Consider the following 14394-nt stretch of genomic DNA (forward strand, 5'->3'; position numbering starts at 1 on the left):
CTCGAGGACAGGCCAGGGGAGGCCTACACGTGTCCAATTCTGGGCCCCACAATTCAAGAGAGAGATTGACTCTAAGCTGGAATACTGTGTCCAGAGGAAGAGGGCGACTCAAAGGATCAAAGGTCTGGAGAACAAGCCCTATGAGGAGCGGCTTAAGGAGCTGGCCACGTTATAATGCAGATTTCCCATCTTCTATGGAGATGATGTAGTTTTAAAAAAGTGGGATTTTCAGTGGTGTTCCCAATGCCCCTATGTCCTGATTTACTGCCATACGGGCCTGTTTCTGCAATAGGCCTTTGTTTACAGAAAATGCGAAGTGTTGGAGAACCGCCTGGGCCTTTTCCGCGGCCGCACCACACTTTGCGGCTTCATGATTCTATGATGGTGCTTTTCCTGCATGGAAGAAGGGGGTTGGACTAGATGGCCCACATCGTCTCTTCTCACTCTATAATTCTATGCTTCTGAAAACAGCAAGGTCAAGAGAGATTCATAGAATCAGAGTTGGAAGAGAGCTCCTGGGCCATCATCCAGTCCAACCCCATTCTGCCAAGAAGCAGGAATATTGCATTCAAAGCACCCCCGACAGATGGCCATCCAGCCTCTGTTTCAAAGCTTCCAAAGAAGGAGCCTCCACCACACTTCAGGGCAGAGAGTTCCACTGCTGAACGGCTCTCACAGTCAGGAAGTTCTTCCTCATGTTCAGATGGAATCCCCTCTCTTGTAGTTTGGAGCCATTGCTCCATTGCAGAGTGTTTTTTAGATGGACCTCCCCATCTCTTTACTCTGTTAATCCCATTGGTGTGCATCTATAGGAGTCTAGTGTCTAGATCCAAGGAAGTCCTGCTCCCCATGCTCTATTCTGCTTTGGTTAGACCACTTGACCTGGAATCATATTGTGTCCAATTCTGGGCACCACAATTGAAGGGAGAGGTTGACCCTAAGCTGGAATGTGTCCAGAGGAAGAGGGCGACTCAAAGGATCATGCGTCAGGAGAACAAGCCCTATGAGGAGCGGCTTAAGGAACTGACCACGTTATAATGCAGATTTCCCATCTTCTATGGAGATGGTGTGGTTTTAAAAAAGGGGGATTTTCCGTGGAAAAGGCCCAGGCGGTTCTCCAACACTTGGCATTTTCTGTAAACAAAGGCCTCCTGCAGAAACAGGTCAGTATGGCAGTAAATCAGGACATAGGGGCGTTGGGAAAACATCTCTGAAAATCCCCTTTGTAAAACAACATAATCTCCATAGAAGATGGGAAATCTGCGTTATAACGTGGCCAGCTCCTTAAGCCGCTCCTCATAGGGCTTGTTCTCCAGACCCTTGATCATTTCAGTCGCCCTCTTCCTCTGGACACGTCCCAGCTTAAGAATCAACACCTCTCTTGAATTGTGGTGCCCAGAATTGGACACAATATTCCAGGTGTGGTCTAACCAAAGCGGAATAGAGCATGGGGAGCATCACTTCCCTGGATCTAGACACTAGGCTCCTATTAAGGCCCCTCAAGGAGATAGAGCTGAATATAAATAAAGTGTTATATATTAGATGATGATGATGATGATGGTTTCCTCTCACATATTTATCCCTGGCTCTCATCATGTCTCCTCTCAGCCTTCTCTTCTTCAGGCTAAACATGCCCAGCTCCTTAAGCCGCTCCTCATAGGGCTTGTTCTCCAGACCCTTGATCATTTCAGTCGCCCTCTTCCTCTGGGCACATTCCAGCTCAGAGTTAATATCTCTCTTGAATTGTGGTGCCCAGAATTGGACACAATGTGATTCCAGGTCAAGTGGTCTAACCAAAGCAGAATAGAGCATAGGGAGCAGGACTTCCCTGGATCTAGGCACTATGCTACTCTTGATGCAGGCCAAAATCCCACTGGCTTTTTTTTCTCACATTTTCTGTAAACAAAGGCCCACTGCAGAAACAGACCCGTATGGCAGTAAATCAGGACATAGGGGCATTGGGAAAACATCTCTGAAAATCCCCCTTTTTGAAACCACATCATCTCCATAGAAGATGGGAAAGCTGCATTATAACGTGGCCAGCTCCTTAAGCCGCTTCTCATAGGGCTTGTTCTCCAGACCCTTGATGGTTTTAGTCGCCCTCTTTCTCTGGACACAGTATTCCAGCTTAGCGACGGAAATCTCTCTTGAATTGTGGTGCCCAGAATGGGACACAATATTCCAGGTAATGTGGTCTAACCAAAGCAGGCTATATGGCCATGTTCTAGAGGCATTTTCTCCTGACGTTTCGCCTGCATCTATGGCAAGCATCCACACATATTTATACATGGCCCCCATCATGTCTCCTCTCAGCCTTCTCTTCTTTAGGCTAAACATGCCCAGCTCTTTAAGCCGCTCCTCATAGGACTTGTTCTCCAGACCCTTGATCATTTCAGTCGCCCTCTTCCTCTGGACACATTCCAGCTTAGAGTCAATATCTCTCTTGAATTGTGGTGCCCAGAATTGGACACAATGTGATTCCAGGTAAAGTGGTCTAAGCAAAGCAGAATAGAGCATGGGGAGCATGACTTCCCTAGATCTAGACACTAGGCTCCTATTGATGCAGGCTTTTTTGCCACAACATCACATTCCTGGCTCATGTTCACCTTCCTCCCCACAAGGACTCCAAGATCTTTTCCTCGTGTTCAGATGGAATCTCCTTTCTTTTAGTTTGAAGCCATTGTTCCCTTGCGTCCTAGTCTCCAGGGAAGCAGAAAGGAAGCTTGCTCCCTCCTCCTCCTCCCTGTGGCTTCCTCTCACATATTTATACATGGCCCTCATCATGTTTCCTCTCAGCCTTCTCTTCTTCAGGCTAAACATGCCCAGCTCCTTAAGCCGCTCCTCATAGGGCTTGTTCTCCAGACCCTTGATCATTTGAGTTGCCCTCCTCTGGACACATTCCAGCTTGTCAACATCCCTCTTGAATTGTGGTGCCCAGAATGGGACACAATATTCCAGGTGTGGTCTAAGCAAAGCGGAATAGAGCATGGGGAGCATGGCTTCCCTGGATCTAGACACTAGGCTCCTCTTGATGTAGGCCAACATCCCATTGGTTTTTTTTGCCGCCACATCACTAAAGGAGCCGGACTTATTTATTTATTTATTTATTTATTTATTTTGGGTGCTTCTACCCTGCCCTTCTCAACCCCTGAGGAGGGACTCAGGGCAGCTTACACGAAGGCACCATTTGATTCCTACACGAGATACATACAAAACAGTTGATGTAGTTTTAAACAGTTACTATTAAGACAACAGTTAAAAACAGTTATGTACATTCATTTAAAAGTTCTGCCAGTTCAGAATCAAAGTCCAAGGTCAGAACATTGCTGGCCGCTTAAGTTATAAGTATTATTAATATTATTATTAACTTCATTTGTACCCCGCTAGGATCTCCCGAAGTACTCGATGTGGCTTATAAAGGCCCAGGCGGTTCTCCAACACTCACATTTTCTGTAAACAAAGGTCTACTGCAGAAACAGGCAAGCATGGCAGTAAATCAGGACATAGGGGCGTTGGGAACATCTCTGAAAAACCCCTTTTTAAGACTACATCATCTCCATAGAAGATGGGAAATCTGCATTGGAAACAGTCCAGGCGAAAGGCATCTAGGAATCTGAACATTATTATTATTATTATTATTATTATTAAACTTTATTTTTACCCCGTAGCATCTCCCAGAGGATTTGATGCGGCTTACACAGGCTGAGGCCTCAACACACAACATAACAATAAAATCAAGCAAATCAAACAATTAAAACAAATTAAAGCAAAATAAACAACAAACACAGTATATTAAAACACAATAAAATTGGGCTGGGCCAAAAGGTGGGTGCAAGGATTAAAAGTGCTGATGTGACAGGAGATGTAGAAAGGGCATCTAGGGCAAGTGCGATGTGCGGTGTGCAGCAATCCTTGGTTCTGGTAAAGTGCTTGTGGGACTCGGTAGTGGAGATTTCCTAATCTGGGAAGGCGCATCGGAAAAGCCAGGTTTTTAAGTTCTTTCTGAAGACAGCCAATGTAGGGGCCTGTCTAAGGTCTTTGGGGAGGGTGTTCCAGAGTTGGGGGGCCACTACGGAGAAGGCCCTGTCCCGCATCCCCACCAAGCGCGCCTGCGACGCTGGCGGAATCACGAGCAGGGCCTCTCCAGATGACCGAAGACTGGCATGCTGCAAACAAAGAGGCCAATTTTCTGAGTCCTTCCGTGAGGGAGGGTTGACCATTGATCAGAATTAAGTTTTTTTTTCTCAATCCACAGAGAACGATACACAGCTCCTCACGCTCAGAGCTTCTGCTTTCCTGTAATTTGAACCCATGGCTCCACTGAGGCTTAGTTTCCAGGGCAGCAGAAAGGAAGCCTGATCCCTTCTGACCTCCTTTCTGATATTTAAACATGGCTCTCATATCCTCTTTTCTTCTCCAAGCTAACATAATAATAACAAAAACAAATATCTCCTGCATTTGCCATCCATTGGGGACCCCTCCCCCCAGCACCAACTGCCGCTCTGGGCCGGAGTGAAGAAAGGGGGGCTAGGGGATAGTTCCACCTTGTCTCCTGTGCTATTCTAATAATATGTTATAATATAATATATAATATGTTGTGTATACATATAATATTTATAATATTGTAATGTAATGCATGAGCCCCCGGTGGCGCAGTGGGTTAAAGCACTGAGCTGCTGAGCTTGTTGATCGAAAGGTCGCAGGTTCGATACCGGGGAGCGGCGTGAGCTTCCGCTGTCAGCCCTAGCTTCTGCCAACCTAGCAGTTCGAAAACATGCAAATGTGAGTAGATCCAATAGGTACCGCTCCCGCGGGAAGGTAACGGCGCTCCATGCAGTCATGCCGGCCACATGACCTTGGAGGTGTCTACGGACAACGCTGGCTCTTCGGCTTAGAAATGGAGATGAGCACCACACCCCAGAGTCAGACACGACTGGACTTAATGTCAGGGGACTACCTTTACCTTAATGTAATGCAATATAATACTACTAATAATAATATGATGGCATCCTTGAAGTGACTGTGTTTTCTGACCTTGAAGGAGCTGGGGGTGGTGACGGCCGACAGGGAGCTCTGGCGTGGGCTGGTCCATGAGGTCACGAAGAGTCGGAGACGACTGAACGAATGAACAACAACAATACATGTAATATTAGTAATAATATTACAGTATAATTGATATAGTGCAATATAGCAATATTTAAAACTGATATTGTACTATGTTAATAATATATTGTATGTATATATACCTTGTAAGCCGCTCTGAGTCCCCTTCGGGGTGAGAAGGGCAGCATATAAATGTCGTAAATAAATAAATAAATAAATAAACTTTATTATTTATTTATTTACTTTACTTTACTTGTTTACTGCGGTTTCTCATCCCAACAGGCGACTCAACGCGGTTTACAACAAGGATAAGAATCAATCAACGATATACAATTTAAAACCATAAAAGCATAATGTACAATATTGACACAACAATAGACAACACAATGCATCTCATAACTAGAGTCGTGATCCAATCCGTCGTCCAAATTTCAATTCCTGTAATCATCACATTCATTGCACTGTTTAACCGAATGCCCGTTCGAACATCCAAGTTTTTAATCTTCTTCGGAACACCATTAGCGAGGGGGCTGATCTTACCTCCATAGGAAGGGCATTCCACAGCCGGGGGGCCACCACAGAAAAGGCCCTGTCTCTCGTCCCCTATTTATTTATACCCTACTCCATCTCCCCCAGGAGGACTTGGTGCGGCTTACATGAGGCTACGTCCATCAGTACAGTACACACAATATAACACAAATTGGCACCATTTCCCCTCTATGAAGGTTATTGTACAGCAAACTTATGCAGAAGAAGAGAAACCTTGTCACCTTATCATAAGGTTCTGCGCCTTCCAAGCATCCCTATTTGACAGGGTAGTCTTGATGAATCCTCTGCTGGTCTACATTTTCACCTGTTTTTGAAATCCCCTGGTTTCTCTCTTTGACTCCTCCCGAGATCCCCTTTTGTTTTTAGCTTATTCCAGTTGTTGATGAACAGGCAGAATAGTTTGTGTTCCATTAACTCAGCAAAGAGGAGAGGCCGGGCTTTTCGCCTTTCCAAGGAGATCAGATAAAAGCCAACTGTTGCAGGCTTTCTTATAGGACCTGTTCTTCCTTGTTCATTATTTTGGCCGTATTTGAGAAGTTGGTCGTGCATATCCTGGTTTTCATCTATGAAATGTTGGGGGGGGGGGGGGCATGGGGTTGCTATTTCAGCTATTTCAGAAATTCAAATGGCCATTAGGCACAGATGCAGGCTTTGTGCCATTGCCTTGTCTCTCCCTCCATCTGCATTACTTGACTTGTCCAAGGTTAGAACACCTGCCACGTTAAGAAGCAAGTTGCGTGTCTCCCCCTCCCCATCCATTTTGGAACTGGAGAAGCCTTGTTAGTGCTCTGGACCAAAGAGGTGGCCAACAATTGTGAAAACAAGTCTCCATCATGGGCTGACACTTCGAGATTTGCCTTATTCTGTTTCCTCCATCTGAACGTGAGGAAGAACTTCCTGACTGTGAGAGCCGTTTAGCAGTGGAACTCTCTGCGTGGTGGAGGCTCCTTCTTTGGAAGTTTTTAAACAGAGGCTGGATGGCCATCTGTCAGGGGTGATGTGAATGCAATATTCCTGCTTCTTGGCAGAATGGGATTGGACTGGATGGCCCATGAGGTCTCTTCATAGAATCATAGAATCAAAGAGTTGGAAGAGACCTCATGGGCCATCCAGTCCAACCCCATCCTGCCAAGAAGAAGGAATATTGCATTCAAATCACCCCTGACAGATGGCCATCCAGCCTCTGTTTAAAAGCTTCCAAAGGAGGAGCCTCCACCACACTCCGGGGCAGAGAGTTCCACTGCTGAACGGCTCTCGTGGTCAGGAAGTTCTTCTTCCAACTCTTTGATTCTATGATTCTATGACTCTGCAGACCACCCATGTTTGGGAGGAGGTTTTAGGCTTCCCCCAGTTTCTAGAGCCTGGCTGGCGTCTCAGCAAAGTGATGGCCACTGAAGACAGTTTGTCAATACAGTTTATTTTATTTATTTATTTAATTTGCTTCTATACCGCTGTATCTCAAGCCCGAAGGCGACTCACAGCGGTTCGCAAACAGTAAAAACAGTAGAAACAGCAGTGGTTCCATACAACATGTAACAATTGACTTAACACATTATCCATAAATTACCAATAAGCAATTACAATGCACAATTATTACAAAAAACCACCGTACCCAATCTTCTCATCATCCAAGCGTAGTCCAGTTTAATAATAATAATAATAATAATAATAATAATAATAATAATGTTTATTTATACCCCACTACCATCTCCCCAATGGGGACCCGGAGCGGCTTACATGGGGCCAAGCCTGGACAACGTATTACAGCAAAATAAAACCAAAACATAACCAATAAGTGAATGTTTGACTGTAAATTCTGGTGAAAACCAATAAAAATAATAATAATAATAATAATAAAGCAACATCATCAAAATTACATAAAAAGGAAAAAAATGACTACAATAACAAAATAACATTCCAATATACACAATCATGATAACAGTGGGCGGGCCACATGCACAGGATAAAATGTTAAAAGACTCTAATGAGATAAAAATAGGAGCAAGTTATCAGCAGGGAACTCATAAGAACTCACACGGTTGTTTACTCCTGCACACTTTTCTCAGTGTAATATCTCTGGGGCGGGCTGAAATGGGATCTTTTTAATAACTTGCTCTTTCAAGGCTTGTAAGGGCAGAGGAAATATGCTGTTGTTTGTATCATTCTTGACTAAATAAATACTTTGCCCTGTGGATACACTTTTGCGTGGTGTGTTTCCTTCTGATTTCCTTGAGCTGCGTTACACTGCTTTCCTTGAATTGCAACCCACTGCAGATGTGTTCTGCTGCACTGTTGCCAATTCTACACTGAACAGTTCTGTTCCTCTGAAGAGTTGCACTGCCGACTGGGACATTCTACAGTCACGCAAACATTCTAGCCATTGGGAAGGTTCTGTAGGGAAATCTGTTGAGGGGAAGTTAGGGAGGAATGGAGTGAGTGGGAGGAAGGCAGGTTGGACTGCTGACAGGGAACAATGTCGTCTTCATATTATTTTCAGCAGTGATGGCATCCATCAGCCTGAGGGTAGAACACATGGTTCTGATAGCTTGCACTTTATAAGGTTTATGGTCCGAAAGCAATCTTAAGGTCAAATCTTACCACACTGTTCTGAAATTGGAATTAAAGTTTGGGGAGCAGGTTTGCTACTCCAGTAGAGTCTCGCTTATCCAAATTTTGCTTATCCACAGCTGTTTCAATACATTGTGATATTTTGGTGCTAAATTCGTAATTACAGTAAGTGCTACATAACGTTACCATGTATTGAACTGCTTTTTCTGTCCATTTCTTGTACAACAAGATGTTTAGGTGCTTAATTTGCAAAATCATAATGTAACTTGATGACTAATAGGCATTTCCTTAATCCCTCCTTATTATCTAACATTTTCGCTTACCCAGCATTCTGCTGGCCCGTTTATGTTGGATAATCAAGACTCTACTTTACTTCCAAAGGGAAAGTTTTCCTTCTTGTTTCTGCAAACTGGAAAGGTTTTTGTATGGGTGAGTGTATGTTCCAATAAAAGTGTTTGTTTTTTAAAGATGAAGAGATCTAAGGCAAGTGAGAAATGGGGAAAATCAAAAGCTTTTTTTGCACACATGTCCTCCTCTCCTGTTGCAAAAACGCCATGCTCTTTTATAAGATTCTTGGACCAAAAGCCCATATAATTGGTAGCCTGACTGGTGGAAGATGGGCACAGCTTAGTTGTGTGATCTATGCCTTGGTAACCCCAAGACCAAATTACTGTCATGTTGTCTATATGGGACTGCCATTTAAGTTGCTTTGAAAGTGCAATTAGTACAGAATAGTGCGTCATGAGCGTGGCCCTGGACACCAGCTTGCTGCTGGGCCAGGCTCCTGTTGTTATTGTAGGCTTAGTTAGTTGATTACAGTCCTCACAGGCTCATATGTATGGACACATCCTCCAAATTCAGCAATTTGCTCTGGTGGCACCTCCTTTCTGGGACACGCCATATGCTATTGTGATTATTTAAAACTTGCCTCTTCATCTCAGTTTTATTTTGTTGTTACTGTCTTGAAAAGTTCTATACAATTTATTTCAGTCCTTACTTGAGGTCGCCTTGGAATTGGTAAGGTTCCTATGTCCATCTTCTGGTCATCAAAGAGACCCTGTAGAGTGGTGGGCTTGCTTCAGGCCTGTAGCCGAAATTTTTCAGGTTAAAAAAAAAACTGGTTTACTCATGAATTTTAACTGATTAACCAAATCCCGATGCAAAGTCTATGAGACGCAAAAAATTAAGAGTCCCTCCAGAATTGCAAGCACTATCTCAAGCAAATATTGACAATTTGTGGGTTGTTGTAGGTTTTTTCGGGCCATATGGGCATGGTCTAGAGGCATTCTCTCCTGACGTTTCGCCTGTATCTATGGCAAGCAACCTCAGAGGTAGTGAGGTCTGTTGGAACTAGGCAAAAGGGTTTATATATCTGTGGAATGACCAGGGTGGGACAAAGGACTCTTCTCTGCTGGGGCTAGGGGTGAATGTTTCAACTGACCACCTTGCATACAATGGCCTGACTGTGCCTGGGGCAAACTTTTGTTGAGAGGTATCGACAATTTATTCACACTGTCATTACTTGCAGCAATAGCTGATGTAGTGAAGCAACCAAGTTTGGGATGGGGGTGTTGAATGCTCTCATTAAGGAGGCCAGACTTGATGGAGGTGGTTGACAGGGGTGGAGCTGCAGGCTATTGAAGGCTGCTCTGCCCCCTGCAGATGTGCTCTTGGCTTCAGCATGACCCTAACCCCCCCCCCCCCCCCCCAAATTTTCAATCCTCCCTGAAATTTTTTTCTGGCTACGGCCCTGACTGGCTTCAGAACTAGAGAGTATAGATCCGTGGAAATGCTTCTGTGGCTGTTGAACAGTTTTGGAAAGATGTGTCCTCTTCTTGAGAAGTATCAAGTGTTCATTTAAGGCGGGTCTGGACAACCTGTGGCCCTCCAGCTGTTTTGACCTCCAACTCCCAGAAGCCCCTATTGCCAGGAATGGCCAGGAATTCTGGGAGTTGGAGGCCAAAATTCTCGGAGCTGGAAGGCTTCAGGTTGTGCAGGCCTGGTTAAAGGTATTCTTTTCTGTTATGCAGTGGAATTCTCTGCCCCAGAGGGAGTGTGGTGGAGGCTCCTTCTTTGGAAGCTTTGGAACAGAGGCTGGATGGCCATCTGTCAGGGGTGATTTGAATGCAATATTCCTGCTTCTTGGCAGAATGGGGTTGGAAGGGATGGCCCAGGAGGTCTCTTCCAACTCTTTGATTCTATGACTGTGAGAAATGTTCAGCAGTGGAACTCTCTGCCCCGGAGTGTGGTGGAGGCTCCTTCTTTGGAAGCTTTGGAACAGAGGCTGGATGGCCATCTGTCAGGGGTGATTTGAATGCAATATTCCTGCTTCTTGGCAGAATGGGGTTGGACTGGATGGCCCATGAGGCCTCTTCCAACTTTAGGATTCTAGGATTCTATGCGTAACTTACCATGCAGTCATGTGATTGTTCAAATATTTTCTGTTGCAAAATAATTGAAACTGATTTTTTCCCCTGAAAATGTATATAGGGCCATTGGTTTCTTATTTTCCAAGTGTATTAGGTCACACCAGAAGCGACTTGCAGTTTCTCAGGTCGCTCCTGACACGAAAAATAAAAAAGGTCACACTGGGACACTGCTGCTCCAAAAGCTATATCAGAAGTAACATAGACTGGTCCTGTATGTGTTGACTTTAGCCATGAATTCAATGTAATGTATAAATGTAATGCAACTACAGTTAGAGGCTTGTGTTACAATTTGTCTTTCCCTTTTTCTTTCTAGCCTTCATATCGTTAAGGCTATAATGAAACAGAAGCGTTTTCATTGCTTGGAAACTTTTTTCACTGTTGTTTGAATTAGGCCTAAAGGGTATTTGATGAAAATTTTATGAGACATGAATGACATCTTTATATCAGAATCACAATCGATGATTCTGTGACCAGTGACTGAGATAAATTGCTCCACTTGCTAAAACCATTAGCCATTTTGAAAAAAAAGGAACATAAGAATGCATTTTAAGCCATTTCCTAGAGGCAATAGAACCATGTTAATCAAGGGATTGAAAGTTATAAATGTAACCTAATTGTTGTGTGTTTTGACTTTCAGCTTTGTGGTGTTCTTGGAAAGTTTTGCACCCCTTGTGAATTCTCTGAACCTTGGCATTGCCAGCCCATTTCTCTTGGGCCCTCCTCCCTTGCAGCTTGCTCAGATTAAGACACAGTTGGCGCTTCAGCAGTTGAACTCGGTTGCTTCAAGCCAGTCTGTCGCACCTTACGCTTTGCTCAATGAGGCATTCCTGAAGGCCGCCATGTTTAACCCTAGAGGAAACATGGCCCCCAGGCCAAGGAGGCCCAATCCTCCCGGTCCCATGCCACAGGGGCCTTTTCAGGGGCCCGGGCCAGGAGGTCTTCAGAGGCAGCACCCGGCGAGTCCTACGCACAGAATGCCCCAAAGGTTTATGGGACCAGACATAAGGCCGGGGTTCCCAAGGCCAAATGTTCCGGGCAACCAGCACAGAATGGACTCAAGGCAAATGGGGCCGCCACCGACAAACGACGGGCACGCTCCTCAATGGGACAATCCTTTTCCCTCTGGAAATAGTAACCAGGGCCAGCCTGGTCCTGGAAGGATGGCAGAGCCTAGCCCACCCGTTCAGAGGCGCTACACAAACGAGAGTGCCTCCAGCATCTTGGCCAGCTTTGGCTTGTCGAATGAAGACTTGGAAGAACTTAGTCGCTACCCCGATGACCAACTGACACCTGAAAACATGCCTTTGATCTTGAGGAATATCCGCATGCGCAAGACGACTCGCCAGATGCCCGGTTTGCCTCAGGACAGAGACAACAAGGAGAGCTTTCATGGCGACGATGGCCGGGGCCCCATGGTGAAGGGCAAGGTCATTGATTATGGCCACGAAAGCAAATACGAATATGACGAAAGGCCGCTTGAGCTCAACGTCTACAGCTCAGACATAGAGGCCGAGGAGAGTGCCAAGGAGTTTCAGGCCCCACACTCTGTGACCAGTAAGCAGATGCACGCAGTGGAAGAGCTCATCAGGCAGATGGGGTTCCAGAGGGGCACGCCCAGCGGCCAGTCTTTCTTCCCCATGGATACCAAGCCGCCTGTCCCGCCCATGATGCCTCCGGTGGTGCCCTCCGCCCCTCCGCCCAACATGCCTCCTCCTCCGCCACCCATCATGCCACCAATGATGCCCGACATGAGCCGGCCGCCACCCCCGTTTGTCCCCGAGGTGACGGGGGGCCTGAAGGACAGGACTCTTCAAGAATCCAAGGCTTCTCACGGCCCCCGTGCGCCCGTCAGCAGCCAGAAGAAATTCTCCAAAGAGACCGAGGGCCCCATCTCCTCTCCTTTCGGAGTGGTGAAGGCCTCTTGGCTTCCGAATTTCGCAGAAATCAACGCCCAGAAGATGAAGAGGCTCCCAACGCCGTCAATGATGAATGACTACTATGCCATGTCTCCAAGAATATTTCCACATATATGCTCACTCTGTAATGTAGAATTTAGACATTTGCAGGTGAGTCCTTATTTTCCTCACAGATAATTGCATACATGTATACACTGAGGCTTAGTTGGCTCGTGGGTCGGTGTCTATTTTCATTCCCCCTGAGATGACCAGCAACCCAGAAGATTGGAAATAAATGTGTGTGTCTGATGTGGACAGTATGCTTCACTTGGGTCTGGCTGTTTCTAAAGGAACCATAGCAGCTGTAGCCAGTAGAACAGTTAGGAACTGTTTCGTGCCAAGCAAACAATCGCTTAAACCCCTTCATGTAAACTTCACTACACTTTATTTCTTAATTAGTCGCTCTCCACCAAGGTGCTCCGAACGACTTACAATCTAAAATAGCATTTATACAATATAAAAACGTTCAACAGTGACTATTTGGCAAATTAGATCCGATTACTTAAATGCACAATCAAACAGCCAAGTCTTGAGTGCCTTTACAAAAGGTCGCAACTCCGACATTGCTCTAATGTATGGAGGCAATGAGTTCCACAGGGTTGGCGTGGCGTTGCACTGGCTCCAGCAGTTCCCATGGTCTTATGTTAGGTACCTTATCTTGAATAGAATTGTAGAAGAGTAGAGGGATCCATGGAAGCTGATGAAAACTCAATTTTCTTGCTACCAGGTGTGTTCTGGGGACATGAAGGGGTGTTTCTGCCATGGGGGGGGGGGGGCACCAATGGCACTTCCTTTTTGCTCTCTATTTTTTAAAAATTGCTCCCTGTGTTTTCAGGGGCCCAAGTGCTCCAAACACATAGCGGGAATTATTATTATTATTATTATAACTTTATTTGTACCCCGCTAGCATCTCCCGAAGGATTCGATGCGGCTTACACAGGCCGAAGCCTCAAAACACAATACAACAATACAATACTGCACATACCCCGCAAAGTCAAAATGTTATTGACTTTTGGGGGCCACACGCAGTCCTGCAGTGCTGCTGGTTCCGGTGTAACTATTGAAGTGGCTGGTGGGCATGTACTTGAACCCATACACATCAATTTGTGTGTATACTTCCGGGTGAAGGCAAAATGGAGGCTGCAACAGTTCTCTGAAGCTCGAAGAGCTCTAGGGACTGGAATCCCCTCCCAGGGGGTCTGGAGACCACTATAACTCCCCAACTATGACAGATAAGGTCGGGGTTGGTGACAATCTCGCTGAGGATAGTCTGGGTGGGAAGGAGGGGGTCCCAAGAGAGCCCCTCCAACCCCCCTTTGAAACCTCCAAGAGAGAGAGATCCCAGGAGGAGGACACCGACTTGATAATTGCGGCGAACAAGCCTACCGCCTTCATTATATTCCATTAAATTTTCAAAACCAAAAGAAGCAAAGAAATATAAGGAAAGCAGGGGAAAGGAAAAGAGGTCAAAGAAACAAACATAGCTGTTTGAAAGAACTTACTATGTGCCAAAAGTGTTTAAAAATCCCCTAAATAAATAAATAGGCTGCAGGTGGGCACCTTTTTAAGGGCACCATGTCAGAGAGCTGAGTGTGGCCACAGCTTCATGCAACATCTCCTATTATGTCCAGTATCACTCCAGCTTTTTAGTTCACTTCTTAGAATGGCAGGTGAATTATTAGCATCACAAGAACCAAAGTTGAATGCTGTCCTTAGTTGTCCTGCCTTGATTTTTCTCATGGATTTACCAGTGTGGGATCTATCCAAGAGTCTTAAAACTGCTATGAAAA

The 14394-nt window shown here is 45.4% G+C and overlaps 1 protein-coding gene across 2 annotated transcripts in view; it reads left to right on the forward strand.

Moving 5' to 3' along the window:
* Positions 1–14394, forward strand: part of ZNF638 (zinc finger protein 638) — a 108202-nt gene that overhangs the window by 39533 nt on the left and 54275 nt on the right. The window contains exon 2 of one of the 2 annotated variants that reach the window (XM_060779525.2): positions 11287–12715. The exons of the other annotated variant lie outside the window; for it this stretch is intronic. Coding sequence (XP_060635508.2) covers positions 11287–12715 — 1429 coding nt within the window. The remainder of the gene's footprint in view (positions 1–11286; positions 12716–14394) is intronic. 2 annotated transcript variants of the gene reach the window in all.

Source organism: Anolis sagrei, chromosome 5 (assembly GCF_037176765.1).
Source record: "Anolis sagrei isolate rAnoSag1 chromosome 5, rAnoSag1.mat, whole genome shotgun sequence".
NCBI classification, from domain to species: domain Eukaryota; kingdom Metazoa; phylum Chordata; class Lepidosauria; order Squamata; family Dactyloidae; genus Anolis; species Anolis sagrei.